This window comes from Zophobas morio, unplaced genomic scaffold (assembly GCF_036711695.1).
Source record: "Zophobas morio isolate AGI-343-1 ecotype UQ-CSIRO unplaced genomic scaffold, CSIRO_AGI_Zmor_V1 ptg000023l, whole genome shotgun sequence".
Taxonomy (NCBI): domain Eukaryota; kingdom Metazoa; phylum Arthropoda; class Insecta; order Coleoptera; family Tenebrionidae; genus Zophobas; species Zophobas morio.
The window spans coordinates 1,776,183-1,801,145 of record NW_026972128.1 but is presented as its reverse complement, the minus strand read 5'-3'; the positions used below and the strand labels follow the sequence as shown (position 1 = coordinate 1,801,145).

The window sequence follows — 24,963 nt, the reverse complement described above, 5'->3', positions numbered from 1 at the left end:
AGCATTTATCTTCTTTAGTTATACCGCTTTTCTTTATGTAGCTTCAGCACTGTCTTGAATTTCTTCAGGTTCGTCCATTTCAAACCACTTTACTGTTTTGCAAATATGGTTATTAGGTACCAACGTATCGATATATATCGATGTTCCTTCGACATAATAGTCTAAGAACATCAAAAAACCGATATATAAAATGTCTTGAAATTTCAGAATGTCAAGAACATTCTCCATTACATATTTTGCATCGGTGGATTGATCTTTCACAAGACCTGGGAAAGATCTAAGAGGTAGTGGTACATGGGTACCCAGTTAATAAATTCGATATATGAAGTAAGTACTGTGATTTAAACAGGATTTGTCTTTTTTTCTAAAACTATAACGTTGCACACTTATATTATATATACAAATATTGCAAACATTTTGTTAGACTGTCAACGGTAGGATCCATTTTATTTTTATTATCGGGAACTTTCAAAATGTACTACTTATGTAAAGATTTTCTTTTGAAATAATAAAAAAATAAATAGGAATGAAATTTAAATTTATTTAATTTAAAGGTAAAGTAAACCAAGATAATTCTAGGCGATTTTGCAGAAAAATATCACAGATCCGATAGGTACTAAAATGAAGACGAAATGTGTTTCCAGTAATGGTCCCTTATTATGTATTTTCATATCAAATCACTACAAAAAAAAAAGTGAAAAATATCCAAACAAACAACTAAACAAACTTAACACATTCTTTGTAGGAACTCTAGTTGTTCTTATTATACAAAACAAATTTAACTGATTCTTTTATCCTCACTGCAGTTCTCCACAAGTCAAATATGATCACATGAGGTAGTTAAGAGAAATAGAAAAAAAACACCTTGTCTCTCGCAGTTATAAAACGGTTTTGGCGAAAACCGACTAGTCACTTTTTGGCCAAATAATCAGCTAGTCGGTTAATAGGCCAAACCTACAGTTGGTAATGCACAGTTATTATACGGAAACGATTGGTACCTAATTTTATTATCCACTACAATTTTCATGGTATGAAAATCTACAACGTAGGCTGGGGAAGATTAAATTAAAATTTTATCTTCTGTAATGGAGTTCCAAGACTATTTAACAGGGTAATTTGTTAATTATATGAAAGTGTAATTTTTTTTAATGGTTTACACTTTCGACCTCAGGTTACAAATTATATACCAAGAAACACCACGCACATCCCTCCCTTGGTGTATAACGTACTATTTTGATCCTTTCAACTTATTACAGTTCTGTGTTAAAAACTGTAAGAAAAGTATGGAGGACACTGATTGAGCTTCTTTAGATTTTATGATCGAAACTTGGTGTGTGAATTGTAATTTGTTGCTCGAAAAATCAAGTAATGTTTCTATAACATAATATAATACAATTTTTTTCTGTGTAAATTGATTTGTCGCACAAAATGTATATTTTCTTGGACCAGCATAGTTGCAGGAGGAGAATATACTCATATTAGTTTGAACACTTTAGACAGTAGCCACCAAAATTTTTAGATGATGTTTTTTGGTGGGATGAACAGATACATTTTGAATAGCGATTTATCATGTTTACGATAACTTTAAAACGTTTGCAAGATCTCAGAGTTTTCCGATTGGCAGTTTCTAAGTTAAACTGTAAAGTTTTATTGTAAGTACTGCATATTTGATTTTTTATAAAAATCTGGGCGTCTAGGTTAAAAAAAATCAAGTGATATCCATAAGCCTATGTAATTTTACGAAATTTAAATAGCGTTTATTATGCAAAATTTTGAGGTAACGTCATTAAACGTATGGTGGGGATGATCAGACAAATTTTATTTAGGGTTTTACCATCTACACGATGTTCGTAAAAGACTTGACAACAGTCAGTCTAGTGGTTCTAATAAAGTCATCAAGAGACCACAAACGCCAGACAGACGGAAATGGATGTTTTACTCTAGGGTAGGGGTCATGAAACGTAGAGAAAACAATAAATTAGCCATTCGCCGAATGGTGCTTACGCTCAGGAGTACAAATGCTACTTCTATAAACATTTCGGGTTTTTTTTCTTTGTATTTCTGTTCTCTTTACATCATTTGTGTTGTATAGAAATTCAATTTATTGATTTTCTTGCTAAATTGCTCTAACATAACCTTAGAATAAACAGTTTCTGCAATACAACTGTTGCCAGACGAAAAAAAAATAGACTCCATTATAGATAGTTTTCTTTAGTGTTTTTTAGTTATACTTAGTTTGGTTAAATCTCTTTTAGAATCTATAAAACTGGCAGTCACTTGAGTAAAATACTTTATGACAATATGTGAGGGCTTAGAAAAAGTTGTGCATATTACATAGGCATAAAGCATTCTGTTTCTGCCTTGAGTTATTACCGACCTCGTGCACTCAGGCGTTAACCTACCCGTGGAAAACGCACCTTTTTCTTTTGTAATGGTCATAACTCTCCCACAGAAGAGGTACTTTTCACCGTTATCGTTGGTGTGAAGTCCACACTTATTTGAAATAAGTGTTGTAAAAAAAAAACTCCAAAAAGTACGTCGTTATGTTATACACAGTTTCAAATACAAATTTATACTCTGCAGTGAAACTTGGTTCGTGCGATCGCTACATCCTTCCCAAGCCGCCAAATTCGTGAAACCTTGACTCACTTCCACCCCGGCCTGCGTCGGTAAATCCGGCCCTGCAGAGGCAGGGACGCGGCCGAAGACCGGGACGAGAGGGGCGGCGGTGGTTCGCGAACCCCCGCCCCGCCGCCCACCCCCCCGACCGAACGACGGCCGTTGGGGGTCCGCGGACCGCGACCTACAGCCCCGCCGCCTGCCTGTCCACCCCAAACCGACGACCGCTCAGGCCAGATTCACGCAGCCGAAATGCTAGAGGTGGTGAATACCGATTTCGCCCCTAAAGCTCGCATGCAGAGATGGTATTGACGAATCCATCGCTCCATGGGCTGATGGGTGCACTCGAGGCGGGTTAATTGGGAGTTTTGGGACCTCGTGTTGCGAGGAATAATTGGGATGCACGTGGGAGAGGCGGCAAAACTGCACATTCAAGGTTGAAAGAAAGTTTTGACTCGTGTTCTTTGGAAGTTCCGTGATTAACTGGATGCTTCAAACTAGTGAAAGTTGGTTTATTTGCTCGAATATTTCAGGCAAGGTTCTCTCGGTAATCTGTTGTGGATAATGGACGTGGAGTGTAGACCTTGCGCTTTTTATGGCTTCCGTGTAGCTGGGGGTTGATTTACAATGCGGATTATCAAATTATCTGATCATTTTTGAAGTCACGGGATCGGGCTTTTTGTACTGTTTGTGATTTAATAACGTTAGATTGTTCGAAACGAGTCGACGTATGTAATCAGGAATTAAAGCACTAATGTCGGCACAAACCTTTTCTTTACTTGCCTCGGGCAGAGCTTTGAATTCGGTAAAAGTATACGCACATGCCTGTGCACACTTTGTAATTTTAGGAGGGCAAACTTTATTTGTAGAATTTAGAAATGTTAAGTATTATTATCAATTAGAGATGTAGTATCTAGTTTTACAATACTATGTACTTCCTGAGAGTAAGCTAGGGAAATATTGTTATGAACAGTTACTGTCGTTTCCATCTATATGTCGTCTATCTCGCTGTCTGTCTTTCTGTGCAATATTAATTAGATAAATAATGTCGGAAACTATTGGACCGCATGGTGTCAAATTTTGTAAGTATTTTAAGAATATTGTTTAGACGGTAAAACGCTAACCAAATTTTATCTAATCATCTTCACCAACAATTTGATGCTGTCACTTAATTTTTTTTTCTTGTAAACACTATTTAATTTCTATAAAATAACATGGGTACTCTTGTACTTGCGGTTTATGAATCCGCCTTGATTTTTTGCACTAAGCATCCAGATTTTCGGAAAAAAATTACATTTAACTGCAACGCAAACATTTTAGAGTTATCATAACCATTGTAAATCCTACTTAAATGTGCGAAATGTTACGAGTCTATACTTCGTTTACAATGCAGTCATATTTTGGGGAATCGTTTATACAGGATGACACAAAAAATTAATGAGTGAAGTATTTTATTTTATTGATCAAATCAAGAACGGTTCATCAGAATGTTGATGACGTCATCACAAAATCACTTAAAATATACGCACAACATGCTTTTTTACCTACACTTTAGCAGTTTATAAATGTCTTTCCTTTAAATTCTAGGGGTTATCATTAAAAAATAATATTCGCAAAATCAAATTTTACAATTTTTCGAACACACTGCATTTGTTGGACTATACTTCAGAGGCGAGGGAAGTATTCCAGTTTTTACTTCCCAAACATAGGCTAATTCTGTTGGCGACTTCATTAGACAAATAATCTTCGACACTTCTACATAAATTGCTGTAAAATTCTGTGGATACTTTAAAATCATTGTCGTACGTTTATCTTCACAAAAATTTGATGATTCAGTTTAAACGTATCCGATGTCTCGTATTGTCTAGAAATATTAACCAATAAAATTTATAATAACAATAAACAAAATCAAGGCGGACTCATAAACCACAAGTCCAGGAGCATGTTAGTTTATAAAACATAAACGTATTTATGAAGCGTGTTTTATCACATATTCCTAACATACATATAAAATTTGACAATAGTCGGTCCGATAGTTAACTATCTAATAAAAATAACACAACTAACAAACAAACAGACAAACGACGGACGCCAGACAGACGGAAACGGGAGATTTATTTTTTCACACTCTAGAGTGAAATGTAGAGAAAACATAAAAGTAGCCATTCGGCCGATAGGCCCTACTACGATACTTCCTTAACTTAGGAACTTGGGAACTTGGGAACTTGGGAAATAAAAATATAATCAATTGAAAAAATTTCAAAAATAAAAAGGTAATTTGCTTCGTATACGAAGATTTACGCAAATTTTCACAAAATAAATTAGTTTAGAGTACATAATTGCACACATATAAATAATTCGTTTATAATCACTATTTAAAAGACAATTCAGTAATACCCAAAATTTTCAATAATTAATAAAATTTGGACGCAAAAAACAGATTCACAAGATTTTTTCCCATAGGAACCTGCAACTTCTCAAGTTCCTCAGATGCTAAATATGGAAGAATTTTTTATTAAATGAAAACACTTTTCTATAACAACAAATCGTGAATTACTTTTTTTGTTTTCCTGCTAATATTTCGATTATTTCCCTCTCTTTAGACATTTTTTTTCTTAAAATATTATCAAGTAAGTGTATCTTAATTTGGAAGTACTCCATATTTTAACTTTGTATATTATTGTTCCAAAAAAAGCTTTACATTACTTTAGAGAGTACAAACAAATGTACTTCGTCATACAAAATTATTTAGAAAAAAAATCACTTTTATAGATTTATCGGGTGTGTCAAAAGTCGCGGAAGACCGCAAACATTCAACTTTGGGGACACTCAAAGAACGTTGGAAAATTTTTATTTTTTACCGTAGGTTCTTCGTGTAGTTGTTAGAGCTATTGGAAGTTCCCTGGAACAAACTTTAATATCTAAATATTCGGTTTTTTGATTTCAGTCATAGTTTTCTTTTTGACCTGCAACTGTATTGCCAACAAGTATCCAATAAGACATAACATAAAAGTATCACAGATTCCGTTCCCTCTAGTGTTGAATTTGGCCGAGTACTGTAAGTTGAAAATCTGGCACTATGCAAATCTTACCATATCATAGCAACTGAAAAAATAGTTTTCAAAATTACACTTTCAGATGTGATATTATCATAATTTTTCGAACCGCTTACACAAGATGTTTCGAGCGAATTTCTAAAATTTATTTTATCGATTATGTCAGAAATCGTCCAGAACTTTCGTGAAGTTCTGGAACACAGTAGTACCATTTAATAAGTGTTGCCTCCTCTGCGTCAAAGTGAATATAACGTGGGATCAACAGCGTCTTCAAGTTGGCGCTGGAAAATTGAGCTGTCTTGGTTGTCGTCTGGTTGTGAGTTCGTTCGGTGACAACTTGAGTACAAAATTTGATAATTGCATGTTATTTCTTACTAACCAAATGAAAAAAAATCAAGTTTTCATAAAGTTCACATTTTAATAAAAAAATAATTTTATATACATAATTAAAAATAATTACTTATAACTAATTTTTCTGCACAAATAATTTTTTATTATGTATTTCTTGCAATGGGTTCAATTAAGGTATGTTTGGACCAGGTATATTGGCACAGTTAGAAAACCTCACCTCCGGTCCAGGTCGCGCGTTCACTAATCCAACACCAACTCCCGTCCGCGGTCATATTCGTTCTTTGGACATGCATTACCTTCGATCCGCCCAATATCTATCGTTCTCTAATTACGTTTATTTAGTGCGGGAACATATTGAATTCATTTTGGATTAGGAAGCGAAATACCTTGAAAATTATTTTAATAATTGTTCATTTAAACAATATTAGCATTCATCCAGTTACAAAATGTGCTATATTTATATGAGACACGCCTACTTTCTGACTTATTTAGTTTCATGGTTGTTTCTATTTGCATGGATTTTAAAATTAGAATTTAAAAAGAGAGTGAGGGATTAAGGTACTTCAGGTACCCGCCAAAGAGATATGACCTTGGACTGGAGTTGATGTTCGCCCAGACACTGTGGTTGTGCCTTCAAAACAAAGTAAACAATTTTCACCGAGCGGTTGCAAGAATTTTTCAAAAAAAGAAGTTTTGATAACATTGAGTACCTTAGACCATTGTGAACACATACCATGGGTTAGATCCTGAATATGTCTAGTTTTTGTTGTTTGTAAAGTGAATTTATTTTCTTTACTTATAAACAAATCGTATTTTAATGACTTTTAAAGCTGTTGGAGGAGAGGTGCGCATCACATTTATTCGGTACCAAAATTCGAGAGTTTTAGGGCAAGGACATTAAATATTATAGCTCCCTTGTACTATATAAACCTCCTTGGCACCCCTTCGATTAAAATAATAATAATTTCATTAATAAGGTTAGTTCTTAAACCATTACTCACGAAGTTACTTTCACTAATATTTTTGTTGAAGCCACTGTAGTGACTGTAGAAATCAATCTTAATAATACATTTTATTATACTTAGCTGTTGTTTATTATATTTAACTGTTTGCTTAAAGAATAAAGTGGGGGCTTAAAAATCTCGAAAAGAACACACCGCCAAACAAACAAAAAAACTGAACTGTAGCTCAAACACACCCCTGTATGAATGAACCCAGCATGTACTTATCCATCTTTAAAAAGAAAAATCGATTTTTCCAACAGGTTGTTATTTTTCATAAAATTCCTTTTCGGCCCATTAAAAATGCATGAAATCCTCAATCAAGTTCAGGATAGCAACAGGCATTCGTCCCGAATTAACCGGACCGCAGTCCAGTTTTTCACTTGTGTCAATTATTTTTTCAAACACACGCATTTGTAATGTTTGCTGTGTGTGATTCGATTTGATAACGCACATCACATGCACATCAAATCGCGCATACAGCGCTGGAAATAACGGATAACAATGGGATAAAGTCGAAATTTATTCTACCAGAAAACTATCTACGGCAAACACCATTACAATGCCGATGTACCACACGATTTTTGCTCGTTTGCTTGTTATGAATTTCAAACAGATTAAGCGATCATTAAAACGCCATAAATCGCTGAATACTGTTCTTTTCAACACGTGTTTCTGGTAAGATGGCCGAAATGCTTAGCGCGGGGAGCCAGGTAAATACAGATAACGGCTTAATTATTATGAGAGTTGTTCGGCTTTACCAGAAATGGAAAGGGTCATTTCGCAGGTGCCTGTTTGGCGTGACCCATAATGGCAAGAGGCCCCTTCGTCGTTGCTTGGCGATAGATAATAATCGTCGTTTTCACTCGGAAACAGCAGAAAACATTTTTGATAACGAAGGACGTTGTGCTGATAACGGCTAAACGATGATAACAAATATCAAAATAAAATTGTGGAGGATAAAAGTGTAGCGCTGCGGTTATTCTTGTCGTGCTTAAATAAAATTAGAACCGAGAGGTGTAGAATACACCACCTGTAGAAAAGGCACGTGAAAATTTCGTGGCACGTGGAAAGCGTTTTGAGTTACTTATGACTTGCTTAATCTTCTTACTATCTTTAGTAGACTCTGATTAAAGCGTAGTGGTAAGTTTTTTTCGCTCATGCGATGAATTAAAATGATTTTCGAAAAATTTTGACAAAAATTTCATAATGAACTCTAAATGAGCAAAAATTGCTCCTATGTTGGTAAATAAGTAAATACGATATTTAAGTCAAAATAAACTTTCAGGATGTTTTCGCAAAATTTATGTAGCAAATTTCATACTTAAAACTGTTGACGCTTCGTTTGTGTTTCATAGCAAGTCAATATAATCACTTATACATAACGGAAATCACGTGAAGAAGAATCGATGAGATAGTTTGTAGAATTTCCAGTCGAAAATGTATAGAAATCTTAAAAATTCGATGTCATGATTTTGAAAATTAAACCAAAATACCTCGAAAAAACTACAGGTTTCAAAAATTATCACAGTTATACTCTTATAGCTTGCTGAAGGTATGTAGAAATGTTAGCAAAAGATTTTTCAAATGAATTAAATTTTTTAAATGATTCAAGCTCATGAAAGTACGAATCATTTAAAATTACATTTTATGAAGAAATACTACAATAGGACATCAACTTTTTCGAACATTTATAATAAGTATTTTCAAGCACGATTTTTTTTTTTTGAGTTGGTCTTACAAACTTAATTTTTAAGGTTTTCGCCACAAACTTGACAAACGTGTGATGAGGGTAGCAAAAGTGACAAAAATGGTTTATGTTCATGGAAAATGACTTTTCAAACCTTGATATACAAGTAAATTATAAATGTAATACATAACATCTCATTACAATGCGAGCCGTTATTATTATATTCCCCGCCCATCGACGATAACGTACGCTTGTTTATCTCAATTTAGAATCAATGTGAACACGCCGATAATATTCGATAACCATCGACACGGTTAAATGCTGTCAAAGCTCAACCCCAAAAATGATCGCCCTAAAAAGAAAACAAAAGTATCAGGAATTTATTTCAATAAACACTTTCCCACTTCGCCTGTCGCATCATTATCAGATAACTTTTAAAAAGTTTCGAGATAAATTTCGGCTGTTTCCGCTTACATTATCCTCGCAAAGTTCCGAGAAATACCATCCACACGTTGCGAGTGCCGGTTTCGAATCGCCGGCATCGACGTGACGTCAGAAAGTCGGGGCATCGACGGATAATTATTACCACGATGGACCCACGAACGCCCATCGGTGCTCGCGTTCCAGAAATAGAAACCTCTTTCGACGCGGCAAACCGGAATGTACCGACAAATTTCAAACGTTGAATTTTTGAATGACTTTCTTGAAACTTTTTAATCTTGCCTACAACATTGCGAGATGTAAATTCAAAGAGATTTTTTTTCGACATTGATTATTTAAATGTTTAAATAATATGTTACTAATACAACAAACCTAAGTATATCTCGTGATCTAATTCAGTATTCAAGCGCAGACTTCATTCAAAACGCAGTACATACGTATTTTATTTTAACGCAGTAGGTATATCTTATTTAATTTAAACAACCCAAAATCTTAAATGGCCATTTGTACTTTAATCCCAAGGATCTTTCTAAGAAACTTCATAAATTGTATGTTTATAATGTTAATTCCTCATTATCATGGAATTAGTAAACCAACCGACCAGCTCAGTACGTAATCAAGACCAATGCTCATGAAAAATTTTCTGCGGAAATTACCGTCAAATTTCAGATTTTTGTAAAAAATGTAATTTTTCAACCGTTGATTGAGCCTCTGTCGCAGGGAACTGTTGTTTAGCGCGTAATTACGCGCAACTTTCATGCGAATTCGCCGAATTCTGTTGGCGTTAATTAGGGTGGGTGAAGATTTCCGCGGGAAACGAAAGGTGTCTTTCAGTGATTTTTTGCGACGCGGTGTTTCGGCTTCGCACGCAGGCAACCATCAGGCACTCGATCGCGTCCCCGCGCTTGTTTATTTTTCTAGTCGTCGGGTCCGTGACGTGGGGGGGGTCCTTTGTGCCGGCGGCCCCATCAGCTGTTCTCGCACGTGATTCTTCAACCGGTCCGTTGCGAATCTCGTGTCTGTTGGGCTGCGTGAACGCGTCTTCGCGCAAGTATTCACCCGTCCCTACCACCGGGGGTGGGAGGGTGTCACGTCAAGCCATCACGCGGGGACCCGCGAGGCCTCCCTGCCGCTGCTGCCCTGCGCTCAGTCCGCGTTCGTCCGTCGCCAGTATTGATCGGTTGGACAAAGGAACTGACCACCGGCTGGCCAACCTCGCAAGAAACTACTACTTGCCACCGGCCGGCCGTCGCGAGCGGATGTCGTCCACGCCACCGCCGAAAACACCGGGTGTTTGAGAAAGAGCGCGCGCCTGCGTCATCACATTCGTCAAAAGTTGCCGCAACTTTCGTCCGCGGAGTTTTTGCCGTCGCCGAGTTTTTTGGAGTTGCGCGTCTGCGCCGCCCCCATTGGCCGCCGGCCGCGTTGCACGCACGTGGGCACGATGGCCTCGACGGGGACGATGGCCACGAAGAACGCCAAGCGCTCGCTGCGGACGATCAGCGCGCACGGGAAGCTGGAGGCCATCCGGAGGGTGCACGACGGCGAGAGCAAGGCCTCGGTGGCGCGGGACATCGGAGTCCCAGAGTCCACGCTACGGGGATGGTGCAAGAACGAGTCCAAGATCTCCTATCTCTCTCGCCAGTCCAGCCCAGACACGGATGAGTCGCTCGAGCCCAAGGACAAGCGCCAGAAAATCGAAGAGCCGATGCAACCCTTCAACCTGAGCCTGCGATCGACGCCCACCGTCTACACCCCCAACTCGGAGTCCTTGTACACCCCCATGGACTACTCGAAGACGGACATGGACAGCACCCCCAAAACCCCCCAGAACCTCAGCATCAAGACAGAGACCCCCAAGTCGACGGCATCGCAAGAGCGGAACCGCGCCGACTTCGAGCGCAACCGCGCCGAATTGACGCGCTTGAGCATCGAGCTGGGGCTCAACCGCTCCGAGAATACCACCGCCAACACCAGCTCCAACACCCTGGCGGACTTCGCCGCCAACTTCAACCTCCTCACCCAATGGAACCTCCTCGTTCAGCAACAACTACAACAACAACAACAACAACAAAAAAAACCATCACCGGACACAACTCCCGCCACCTCCAAACAGTCGGCGGCGAAGCCGCCCAAAGAGCAACAGTCCTCCGAAGACTACATCAAGGGCTGGCTGAAAACCCAGGATATACTCAACCGCACCACACCGGCCAACGGACTCACGACGTCGAACAACAGCAATTCGAGCCTCCAGAACTCCTGGTTCTGGAGCTGGTGCACAAAAGTGGGAAGCAGCGGGGGGCAACAAACCAGCGCTCCTTCTACAAACGAAAAACCCATCCTTTACCAGCAACTGACGAAAGACACCGACGCCGAGAACCTCTCCGTAGACAAATCCTCCAACAAAGTCAAGTCCGTGCTGGACAGCTTCCTCCACAACAACAACAACGTCTCCGCAGAGAAAAAATCGGACTGTCTGTCGTATAGCGAGGCTGTCGAACACGGAGAGAAATTCTTGAAGTGGTTGGAATCGTACAGCAATCCTTCGGTGACCGCGATGCAGATCATGCAGTTCAAGGCGTTGTTGGGTAATGTGAAGAACAGTGTAGAAAGAAAGAATGGTGATCTCCAGAACAAAACCAAAGTCAAAAGAAAGTGATTCGCTTTCGTTTAGTGAAAAAAGGCTGTCTAGCTACCAAATCGTATTAGTTAAAATATTATGTAGTTTATGTAAAAAAAGTCTATGCGGGTGTTAATTCATGGATCCGAGTTTAGTTCCGTGTCCTTTTTTACGCCCGTTCTTCCTTGAATGTTACCTTGAAGAGAAAGTTTATTGACGCTTATGTTTTTTTGTACATACGTTAATTTAGTCGAATTTTAGAGAATTTGTAAAGACTCGACTAGTGCCAAATAATTTCGCATTATTTTTGCTCAAATATGTACCTAACTGTGTGTTTGTTATAGGGCAGTTTCCTATTTGAGATCTCATGTCACCGTTTGCCAAAGTTACTTTTATTTTGCGACGATTTCCTGCAATACATGTCATGATTTGTTCCTTAGAGTTAAGTAATCTTTACTGTTACACAGGGTGTGTACTTTCTTAGTGATAGCCCTGTATCGAATTTCGCTAAATTATGGTGTTATTTGTACATTGTTGTATGATAAATTTATCTGATATTTTTGTACGAAATTAAATAAATTCTTCGACATTGACCGACTCTTTTCACTTCGAACCCAAACAACAATAAATCGAGTAAACAGCCGAATCGATCGAATAAAGAGCACACACACGGTAAGTAAAAAAATGAAAAATGATCCCCGACAAGCAAATTCTGAACGAAATTATTACGTCCCGTTTAACTCGATAATAAAGTTTGAACCTTGCCGAGAGAATAAAAAACAATAAACTCTCTTTATGAATGGGAGATATGAATGGCTCGTAGTAAGCGTAGTAAAACTACAAAACAAATAAAAAGCTCTACTTCATTCCAGCTCTCTTGACTCATTTGAACTTTGCCAGGGTGATTTAGAGGCGTACAAAACGAATTACCAACTTACAAGCGAACTTTGTTTAATTAACCGCTGAGCCTTTTAAATTTATCACCGTTTATCTCTCACCCCGACGAAGGATATTTATTGCCTGTTATATTTTTATTAAAAATGAGCGCCTCAGAATTTCATAATCGGGAGGAGGCGCGCTTAAAATTCCGCTCAATCCGGCTCGATTCGATTCGCAATTAAGAGGTCAAATCGTAAAATTAATTCCGCTTCTTGGGATTCTTTCGGGTTTTGATTTGTGTCGGCGACCAAAAACGATCAACAGTTTCTTATTATAAAGCGGACGTTTTTACGGGTCGCGTTTTTTGCTTAGTCTTTCTCTTTCAATAAAATGACATGCAGACCTGTCACATTTTGATGGTCCGATGTTCGGCATGCCGCCAATAGGAGGATATCGACGAAAGAGTAACAACAAAATTCATCGTAAACCAACGTTCCTGACAGATAAAGATAAATTGAATGAGTTCCAGTTTGTCTTTCTCCTCTTTTTTTGTTTGTTTATTTCTCTTGTTCCCGTTCTTCGTGTTTCGGGGGTAAACAAAATTCAACTGAATTCGTATTTTCAAATTGAGCGTTTTATGGTTGGGTAAAAATTAATTTAGAGGGATGTTTTTGCTAATGGGAGTTTGGTATGTCGCTATTGTGCGTACGAGGAGCCAACTCGGCGATTTTGTGTCCGTGGGAAAGGCCGGTCGATTCTTTTTTATTTCGAAGTAATTAATGAAATGTTTTTTTATCATTTTGTCACAATATATTGTTTGTATTTTTAGCGTTATTGTAATGAACGACTGACTTTATAAAACTCGCACACGTTAACAGATTTCAAAAGCTGATTTTTTGATTAACTTACGAGAAGCATGTTAAAAGCAAATACTATTTAATAATGTAGCAGTCATCTTCTTTTTAAATATCTTCCCTTTAAGCTCCAGATTAAATTAGTTTCCCGACTTAATCATCTAATTTATTATAATTTATACAGTTTACCTACCAGTGACATTTTTCATCCGACACTTCGGTAATCGAGCCACCAAATTTACGACTTTCGAAGTCTTGAGATACAAATTTAAATTTATAATTAGTAATTACATTTAACTAAAACTTTCTTATTGTCTAAACGTAAGGTTAGGTAACAAATTATTATTTTGAGAGAATTTGTCTTAATTTTTCTGGGATTCTATTCGAATAGAGAGATCTCTGATAAAAATAAAGTGTGATTCTGATGACATATTTTAAATAATACGCAGGTTTGCTGACATAGATGTACAGTTTTTTCCGATACGTCAGACGTACCTTTCACATACGTTTTTTTTTTTTATTTAAATTGACACATAGCATGTGGCAACAGTTATTAAACTATTACAATGAGAATTTTTTTCAGTTTTCTTTGCTTCTATTAAAACCAGCTGCACTGATATTTTGCAAATGTTTTGAGGTTACTTTAATCATGCTAAAAGCTAATGGGGATTAATTATTTAGGCAGTTTTTTAAGCATCTGGGCGGTTACGTTGGACAGTTAATAATTTACATGGTCAGTATTAATTTTTTTAGGCAGTAATTAAATAAATGTGACAGTAAACTTGGCCAGTATTATAAAAGAATTTGATTAGTTATTTAATCCTACATGAGCAGTGCAATTATTATTTGAGCGGTAAAATGATTGAATGGGCAGTTAAATAAATAAGTGGGCAGTTTTCAGCGGTCGATAAAAGTTAAATCTTATTTTTTAAAATGTACATGTGTAAACGTGTTGTTGGTCTCTCCATTCGGTTAAAGTACTGTATTCCACCTGCTGAGGCCAAAAATATTCCCCTCGGGCAAAAAAGAAAAAGAGGCAGACCAGGGCTGTTCAGTACTTCAAGTACTTTACTTCAAGTACTTTACTTGAAGTACTTTTATATTTAGGTACTTGGTGCTTGGTACTTGGAGTATTTCTAAAATGTACTTGAGTTTGGTACTTGATTTTGCCAAGTAATTTACTCGAAGTACTTCACTCAGTATTTTAAATACTCTTGAAGTACTTGAAGTATGAAAGTGGAAACTTCAAATACTTTAGTCTCTATTTTACGAAGTTTTCACATCTCAAAATAGGGTCTGTTAAATACTTGAAGTTATTAATTCAATTATTTGATTAGACGTATTTTTATAGGAAAATCGTGTTTATTTCCTGTGAGGTTATATTTTGATCTGTGATTGTGGACATTTTATCCATACGACGTCTATTTCATAGGTACTTGCATAATGCAGATAGGTAGGTAAGAAAATTAATGTCATAAATATGTCATTTGAGAGTGGATGACGACAGCAGAAGGGTCGGAGATCTGTGTAAACTTTTCAGCAATGTAAAGTTGTGAATATATGAATTTTGTCTTTTTTGTATTTTGGTCTGGAACTTAACTTTGCGGGTAGTTTTTCAGTACCTTCCCGGTACCCCAAAGGCGATGGGGTTTGTTGACGTACCTGCTAAAGTGCAAGGTCGGATTTGAAAATATTTGAGACATGATTCAGTACTCGTTCAAAAAGATATTTATTCTTTCATTAGTTTATTAATCCCGCCGTGTATTTGTCAGTAAGAAGCCTGGTCAGGACAGAGAACTCGGCAGGGGATTATCCCTTTTATTACAATAGCAATAGCTGATGGCAGGTATAGACTTTCATACTCGCCTCTTCCTGCTAGAATTTAAACACAATTTTATGTTAAATATTTTGCAGGATAATTTTTTTTATCACGTTAGACACTCGTTTATTACCAAATTCTCTTTTTTTGTTTATACATGGTTCAGCCATATAAACTTAGTTTGCTATTACTACTTATATTTTCTCACATTACAGTTTCAAATAATCTGTTAAATTGAATGTATCATTTGAACATCAAAAATTTAAAAAGACGTAATACAGAAAAACAATGATTTTAAACCCATGATTGTATGGTTTTGATGAGTACCGAATTGTACTTTGATATTGCTCGAGGGACCTTTGTTTTCTTGTGTGCGAAATAATAGACAGCGTTCGGTTTCGATGTTTAAATACAAGACGGTTACAGAAGTACTGAATTTACATTTCTGTTTACAATACCAGGTAAAGAGACCCAAAAGGGTCAGTGGCCGCTTCCGGAAATGAAACAAAATACATATTCACATTATAAAAAAATACAAAGTTAATGAAATTCGCGATTAGTTAGTATAATTGCCTAGATAAATACACCCCTACGAAATATTTTAACAATAATAAATTTAGTACATATTTACCTGAATTTTTGCAAAAGCCGTTGTTAGGCATTCCCTGAAGTCATTGTAGTTAATCATCAGTTACTAATGTCATCTTCTTTGGGTTTTCAGGTAAAAATAAAAAATAAGCCAATCGAAAATGTAAAAAAAAATTCTGGAAAGTATTGTGGCATTAGAGGAACAAAATTTTGTATAAATGGACGGAACAGCCCTACGAACCTATTATTTGTGATTTGTCAGTGTAAAGTTACATACTTAGATAGACAAACATCGTAGTGATTAGTGTTTACTATTTAATTAGTGTAGTATTTAGGTTAATTTAATAGTTTTTAGAATAGTAAATACGTAAGTGGTAGACAGATATATTCAGAAATATGGGGCATTCATTCCAAGAAAATTCTCAGCATTTTTGGTAAACGCAAAAGTAATAAACGACTAATTACTTTGATCACTTTAATATTTTTCAAGAGTTATAGTTTTCGCTGAAAATGGACTCTCGTTTTAGGCATTTTATTTTTTATTTTAAAAATTCATACGTTTTTTTTGAAAATGCAACATAGTGTCTTAAACATTTTTATGTCATGAGCATGTATATGTATCGCACTGCTCTTAAAATTTTGTTTGAAAAATTTCAGTTTCACAAATCCGGCCCTGTGCACTTTCACAATGCTGTAAACTACCCACAAACTTAAACACGGAACCGGTTCATAAAATTCATATATTTTTAACACAACTTTATTAAAAAATCAGAACGTTTTGGTGGTGAACCAAAATCCAAAGTATTAAAAAAAGGCAACAGAAGCCTGAGAAAATACCATATAGCGCCGATGTTTTTGTTATAAATTAATAGTTTGTGTTTCAATGTCAACTTAAAAATGCATTACGCTTATTTAGGAAACAAAACAGTTATGTTAATCTGCAGTATTTCAAATTATTAGGTAGGTTGCTTGAAGTATTTTCAGCATTTCAAGTATATTCAAGTACTTGAAGTATTTTCAGTATTTCAAGTATATGCAAGTACTTGAAGTAATGTACTTGGATTATACTTCAAGTACATGAGGAAAGCACTTGAGACTTGAAGTACTTGGTACTTTACTTGAACACTATTTCATGAAGTACTTTGTACTTGGTACGTCAAGTACTTTTGTTGAGTACTTTGAACAGCTCTGTACACATCCTGACTGGTTTCGACCATAATTTCTGCTGTTTCAACTTTCGAAGTCTGAGTTTTTCGAAATTTTAGTTTGGGGACTTCAGTTTACTCCTATTTATTTTATCAATTTTTGGATTTTACAATTTCTCAATTTTTCAATTTTTTTCAGTTTTTCTCTTCAATTTTACGATTTTTAAATATTTCGACTTTTCAATTTTTGACTTTTATAAACTCTTTATTTGTCGATTTTTCAATTAATTGATTTTTCAGGTTTTTTTGGTTTTTCAATTTTTCTATTTTTTCAGGTTTCGATTTTTCAACTTCACTTTTTTGATTTTTCGATTTCTCAGTTTTTTAATTTCTCAGTTTTTGGACATTTCAGTTTTGGGATTTTAGTTTACTTATTATTCAATTTTTCGATCTTACGATTTTGCAGGTTTCTGATTTTTCAATTTTTCGATTTATTTAAGGTTTCGATATTTCGACTTCACTTTCTCAATTTTTCGATTTCTCAATTTTTCGATTCTTTAGATTCTCAGTTTTTGGATATTTCAGTTTTGGGATTTTTCAATATTTCTGTTCTTCGACTTTTCCATTTTTGACTTCTGGATTTTTCGATGTGTCGACTTTTTACTTTTTCGATTTTTAAATTTTAGACTTCTCAATTTTTTGGTATTTTAATTTTTCAATGTTTAAAATTTTAGATTTTTTGATTTCTCGATTTTTCGTTACAGTTCTTCGATATTTCAATCTTTCAAGTTTTCGAATTTTTCAAATGTTTTGATTTCTTAATCAATCGATTTTTCGACTTCCCGGTTTTAGATTTTCTGTTTTTTGATTGTCATTTTGTCAAATTTTCGATTTTTTAATTTTTCAAATTTGACTTTTATAAGCTCTCAATTTTTCGATTTTTCAATTAATCGATGTTTTGATTTTCCCATTTCTTGACTTTTGAGTGTTTCGATTTTCCTGTTCTTCAGTTCTTTAATTTTTTGATTGTTCAGGTTTTTGATTTTTCAATTTTTCAGTTTTTAGATATTTCAGTTTTAGGATTTTTCAATATTTCAATTCTTCGGCTTTTCTATTTTTGACTTCTGGGTTTTTCGATGTGTCAACCTTTTTACTTTTTCGATTTTTCAATTTTTGGGATTTTTAAATTTTAGATTTTTCAATCTTTTGATATTTTAATTTTTCAGTATTTCTTAATCTTTCTATTTTCCGACTTCCTGGTTTTAGATGTTCTGTTTTTCAATTTTTCGATTTGTTAATTTTTCATTCCCGATTTATCGAGATTTGATTGTTCAGGTTTTCGATTTATTTTTTTTTTTCAATTTTTTATTTTGGCCTATTTCGGTTTCTCAGTTTTTCCAGTTTTCCATTTTTTCGTTTTTTGATTTTTCCGCTTTTCCAATTTTTAAACTTTTAACTTTTTGTTTGTCGATTTCTCTATTTTTCGATTTTTCGACTTCATCGCTTTTCGATTTCTCGTTTTTTGGATCTCTCTTCAGTCTCTCAATTTTTCAATTTTTCGAATTTTTAAGTTTTTTGATTTCTCGATTTATCGAGATTTGGATTTTTCGACAATTTGATTGTCAATTTCTCAATTTATAAATTGTTCAATTTTTAACTTTTTGATTTTTCGATTTTGACCTATTTCGGTTTCTCAATTGTTCGACTTTTCGATTCCACGATTTCTTGATCTTTTGATTTTTCGATTTCTAAGTTTTTCGATGTTTCGAGATTTTTCAGTTATCCGATTTGTTAAATTTGGGAGTTTCGATTTTTCGATTTTTCGTTATTCAATTAAATTTTACATTGTTCCGATTTTCAGTTCTTCGATATTTCGATTTTTCAGTGTTTCGGTTTTACGATTTTTTAAGATTTAGATTTTTCGATTATTAGATTTCTCGATTTTTCGAATTTTCGATTATTTTAATTGTTCATTTTTTTTTACTGTTAATATCATACAGTGTATCGAAAACAACCACAAAAATTGTCGCTAAAAACATTTAAAAAAAATTCATACAAAATAGAACACAGTGTTTCCAAAACATTTTTTCGAAAAAAATCCATTGGGTCATTACGATTTCAACAATATTCTTAGTTTTTAGACGTTTTGCTAGTATAAAACACAAATAAAGAATTAATTCTTAGTTAAACAAAATATGTAAAATCATCTAAATATGTACCAAAAATATTCACTTAGTCGTTATAAAAACCGACCAAACAACTATTTCCCGCAGAAATTATAGTCTAAACCAATCAAATCGCTTCTGAACGTTTAGAGTCGACATTGGCCTGAGCGCGCTCTGGTCGGTAAATCAAACAAGTTCGAGGCCACGAGTTCTAGTGAATCAAGTTTTTTTATTGGCATCGACTATTTAAATTTGGCGCTTTCCTTTGGCGGTTGAGGATTCCAATGTCAATAAGGGTGGTTTTGCAAAATCAGCCTGCATGTCGCATTTATATTAATCTATGTAGTAAGCATTTTAATTAAAATGTATCTGTTTATGAACCCCAAAAAAATGATTACGTCATCTCAAAATTTGCCGAATAAATTCTTTCGAAAATGTGCAAAATATGATCAGACTATACTTGTAATTTATCATAAATTCATATTTTTTAGATCTGCTTATACAGGGTGACTCAAAAAAATTAATGAATCAGTCAAATTATTATTGATCAAATTACGAACGAGCCGTGACTTACAGCGTGAAAGCGAATTTATTGAAATATCCCGTCACAGAACTCTAATGAGAAGAATCTATGATAAACATAAAGACACGGTTCTGAAAGCGAGGGAAGTACTGTCTAAACTCTTTAGACCAATTTTTTTTTGAGCCACAATGTATAATTAATTCTAAAAAATATGAATGCGTTGATAAACTGCAAGTATAAATTCACAGTATTTTGTATATTCTTAAATACATAGAATAGGATTTATTCATCAAAATTTTGAGATGACATAATTAATTTCAAAAAGTTTGCAAGACTTTAGAGCATTTAGTTCAATAGTTTCAAAGTTAAATGGCAAAATGTTCTTGTATAATTTTTATTTCTTTTCCAAAGATTTGGATGTCCAGGGTAACAACTCAATATGGTTTCATAAACCGCAAATGCAGGAGTATGTTATTTTATAAAATTTAATAACATTGACCATTTTAAATTTCGGAGATGATGTCACCCACGGTTGATAAAAAATAATCAGACAAATTTTGGTTTCCAACTACACGATATTCCTAATATACGTATAAAATTTAACAACAATCAGTCGGGTAGTTTCGAAGATCATCTAACAAAAATTGACACAGATGGTAGACAGCAGACATACAGACCGACGGAAACGGGGAACCGATTTTTTTAGTACTCTAGAGGTCATCGAGAAAACATACAAGTAGCCAGTACAATACTTCCTTAGATCAGGAAGTACATCACCAGATTACTAAAAATTTTTGAAAAAACAGGTTTAAATTTTTAGTTTTAATAAAAAAGAACAACCATGAAATGATTTCCGGACTATTTTTAGTCAGACTTTATTAACAATAAAAGATAAAGAGCAAAAATATTTCGTACAGGTATGGTCGTCATATGTTGATTTTTTAATTCATGCTCAACTGCCAGTTTAAGCACCTGTTCATTTCTTTCTAATAGTCATGTGAATTCTTCTTCTAACAGTACTTTCAAGTCTTAGGGGCAGGTGGAGTCAGTTCATTCTACAAATAAACGGAACCTTCCTCATTATGCAGCATAAATTATGACAGAAATGATTATAGGGGTACAAATTACAGTATTAGTTCGCGCAAACGCTTTAACACGGTTAGCGATTATGGAGGTTCTTCTAAAAAATTGGTTAAAGATATTTTCAATTTACGCATCAGAAAACATAGACACACAGCTGTTACTTTATTAGGTAAAACAGGACTGGGAATCAGACTCGACATACTGCTACTACATTTCTCATCACACATAGATATCTCTCTGCATACTATTGTTGACGAAGTTTGTATTTCGTGTGCGTCTATTCTGAAGCTAAGAAAACTTCGCCCTTGACACAGAACTTGACTCCAACGAGCGAGAGTGTATTCAACACCCACAACTGCAACTTCTAAAGAAGTTGCAAGTGATTTATGATTTCACGGACAGTCAAACGTGTACATACTTAAAACACTCACTTATTACTAAAGTAACGAAAGTATTTACGAACACGTATAAAACAAAAATACTCCAACAATTCTTTATAGGTTGTTGAAACCACCCGAAACGAATTGATTTTCACCTTGTTGGTTCTGGAGAAACACGTACATTAAGTTAATAATTTATGGTGTATATGCATGAAATTGCTCTGTGGGTGTACCAGCAATCCTAGTAATAGAGCCCGATGCTGGGAATTAAAATAATCGAATTTGCAAATAGTTAATCAGTTAATGGTTCGCCGCGACCGAATTCCAGCATTATCTAACTCACGCGACCATTGAAGGATGGGGTTAAAGTTGTACTTGAAAAATGACGCAAATGTACGATTTCAATACGAGTTTTGCAAAAAACGGTGTGTACATCCGAGAGCAACACGTAATCAGTGCTGGAAATGAGCAGAAGTTACGCGAAAGGGCTCAGAGGATATATGGTATACGAAAATTAGAAGAGATAATTAACTCTGCGTTTAATGTTGCTAATATCAGTGTTTGATGTGTAGGTAGGTGTAGAGTGTGTTTGAATGTGGCCAAGAAATATTAAGTGACTGGAGATCCTGCTTCCTATTATCACTACGTTGGCACGCATTTTTCTTTATCATTAATTAAATGTCTTTCTTGTTGTTCTGCAACATGATTCTTTTAGTATACGTTATAGTTTGGAAAACTAAAACATAAAACATGTTAAGAAGTTCTGCACTTCATTGATTACATTCTTTTTTCAGGTTTTTCTCCAACCAAATGAATAACACGTTATATTTTCAAAAAAAATATATAAAGAAAGGTCGTTTAGAATTTATTTGGACTACTATTATAACGTGTGACGACAAATGGTTATATGTGTATAAGGGTATGCCCCGATGCATAAAATTGAAGCCTAATCGTTTAGACAAAGCTACAACACGTCAAAAAGCCAAAAATCCCAACAACGCTGGAGATACACACAAAATAGTTACATGCAAAGACAAAATTACAAACTACAGAGCAAATATCCCCTTGTTTTTTTTTTGAAAAGTTTAAGATTTGCAATGCTTTAACCATATTCAGCACAAATTCTGCGTTAGCATCGACGGTTGTAATAATGTAATGGTTAGAGAACCAAGAACTAAACAATTTTAACTACAGAACAAATTAACGAATTGCTGCTGAACTTTCCTGTTAAGGGAAACAATGAAAGCCGTGGACTTATTGGTAATAATGATTGATTTTAAAACGAGTTGTATTAATTTTTGGAATAGCTGGAATTTGATTTTAAAGACATGTAAGGAATAAGTTCTCCTTTGCTGATAAGTATTCGAGAATCAAAAACAAAAATTCGTAACATGTCTACAATAATTACTAATTAAAATTTGTCGACAGAACTTCCCTCTCTCATGAAGTACAGTGAAGCAAATCCAGCATTTTCGAGTTGAGTTTTTTCTTTACACAATTTTGTGATGACGTCATCAACATTTTTGCAAGGACACATATCAGCTTGTTGTGCAGTGTAATACTAAAAATAACAGTGTTGTATTCCCAAAATTTTCCAGGAAAACGAAGTCAATAAAATAAATTGACCCATTTTAGGGTTGATAAACATACATTTTGATTAAAAAGTTACCATGCTTATACACAATAACTTCAAAACGTTAAAATTTCAAAGTACATATTCAGTTTTGCAATTTTTGATTTAATCAATAAAATAAATTGACTCAGTCATTAATTTTTTTCAGACACCCCGTATAAGCAAATATAAAGAATATTAATGCAGTGATAAATCACAAATATAGACGCATCATACTTGGCACATTTAAGATTGCATTTTTGCAGCAAAATTTTTGGGTGGCGTCATCAATTTTTTAGGGGGGGATGAGAAAATACATTTTGATCAAAAATTTACCATGCCTATGATAACCTTAAAACATCTCCAAGATTTCAAAGCATTTGGTTTTGTAGTTCCTGATTAAATCACATTTTGGGTAGAATTTATTCCCTAAAATTTTGAGATGACGTCATCAATTTTTTGGGGGAAATAAACAGATTTATTTGGATTAACAGTTTACCATGCTTACAATGACTTTAAAACGTCTGTAAGATTTCAACGTATTCAGTTTTGCAATTCTTGATTAAATCAATAAAATAAATTCACGCATTCATTAATTTTTTTGACTCATATGTAAATTAAAAAAATTGGTGTAAAGAGTTTAGACAGTACTTCCCTCGCTGCCGGAAACGTGACGACTGCATGTCTATTATGTTTTCTTTTCGCAGTAGTTTTCAAAACATTCGGTTTTGTATTTGTTCCTGAGTATATCAATAAAATAAATTTACACATTCATTTTTTTTTTAGTCATCCAGTATATGCAAATTGAAAAAATATGAATGGAATGATAAATTACAAGTACAGACTCATCATATTTTGTACATTCTAGATAGGATTTATGCGGCAAACTTTTGAGCTGACGTCATCAGTTTTTTGGAGAAGATAACCAAATATATTTTAACTAAAAATTTATGATGCTCTTTATAACCTTAAAACATCTGCAAGATTTCAAAACATTCGGTTCTGTAGTTCCTGATTAAATCAATACAATACATTACGCATTAATTTTTTTTGGGTCACCCTGTATATGCAAATCGAAAAAATATGAACGGAATGATAAATCACAAGAAGAGACTCATCATATTTTGTACATTTTAGATAGGATAGAATTTATTCAGCAAAATTTTGTGGTGACGTCATAAATTTTTTAGGGGGGATGAGCAAATACATTTTGATCAAAAACGTACCATGCTTATGACAACTTTAAAACATCTTCAAGAGTTCAAAGCATTCGGTTTTGTAGTTCCTGAGTAAATCAATAAAATAAATTTACGCATTCATTAATTATGAATGGAATGATAAATCACAAGTACAAAATTTTTAGCTGACGTCATCAACTTTTTGGAGGGGATAAGTAAATATATTTTGGTTAAAAAGTTATCATGCTTATAATAACTGTAAACTATCTGCAAGATTTCAAAGCTTTCAGTTTTGCACATTAAAATTAAATTGCAAAATGTTATTTTATAATAACAGGGGATAACCAAGTACATTTTGACTAAAGATTTATGATGCTCTTTATAGCCTTAAAATATCTGCAACATTTCAAAGCATTCGGATTAGTAGATTCACAATTAAATTGCAAAATGTTGTTTTATAATTTTGATTTGTTTTCCAAAAATCTGGACGTTTCGGGTAAAAACTCAATGCGGAGTTGTAAACTACACGTGCAGGACTATGTTATTTCATACAATTTAAAACCCATTTACTATGTGCAATTTTGAAGTGAGGTCATCACATTATTACCGGGGATGATTAGACAAATTTTGGTTAGCGTTTTGCCATCTACATGATATTCCTAATATAAATACAAAATTTGACAACAATCGGCCGAGTACTTTCGGAGATTGTCTGTCTGTCTAATAAAAATCCGGGACGGCAGACAGACGGACAGACAGACGGACAGGCAGACGGACAGACAGACAGACGGACAGGCAGACGGACAGACAGACAGACGGACAGGCAGACGGACAGACAGACAGACGGACAGGCAGACGGACAGACAGACAGACAGACAGAAGGATAGACAAAAGGACAGACAGATAGACAGGCAGACGGACAGACAGATGGACAGACAGACGGAAACGGGGGACCTATT

The 24,963-nt window shown here is 34.8% G+C and overlaps 2 protein-coding genes across 2 annotated transcripts in view; both read left to right on the top strand.

The window, feature by feature from the left end:
* LOC135134580 (dynein regulatory complex subunit 7) overlaps positions 1 to 24,963 on the top strand; it is a 199,085-nt gene that overhangs the window by 40,399 nt on the left and 133,723 nt on the right. The window lies entirely within an intron of this gene.
* Positions 10,330 to 12,357, top strand: LOC135134195 (protein distal antenna-like). The gene has a single exon (XM_064062820.1). The coding sequence runs from the start codon at positions 10,603 to 10,605 to the stop codon at positions 11,815 to 11,817; it is 1,215 nt and encodes a 404-aa protein (XP_063918890.1). The 5' UTR covers positions 10,330 to 10,602; the 3' UTR covers positions 11,818 to 12,357.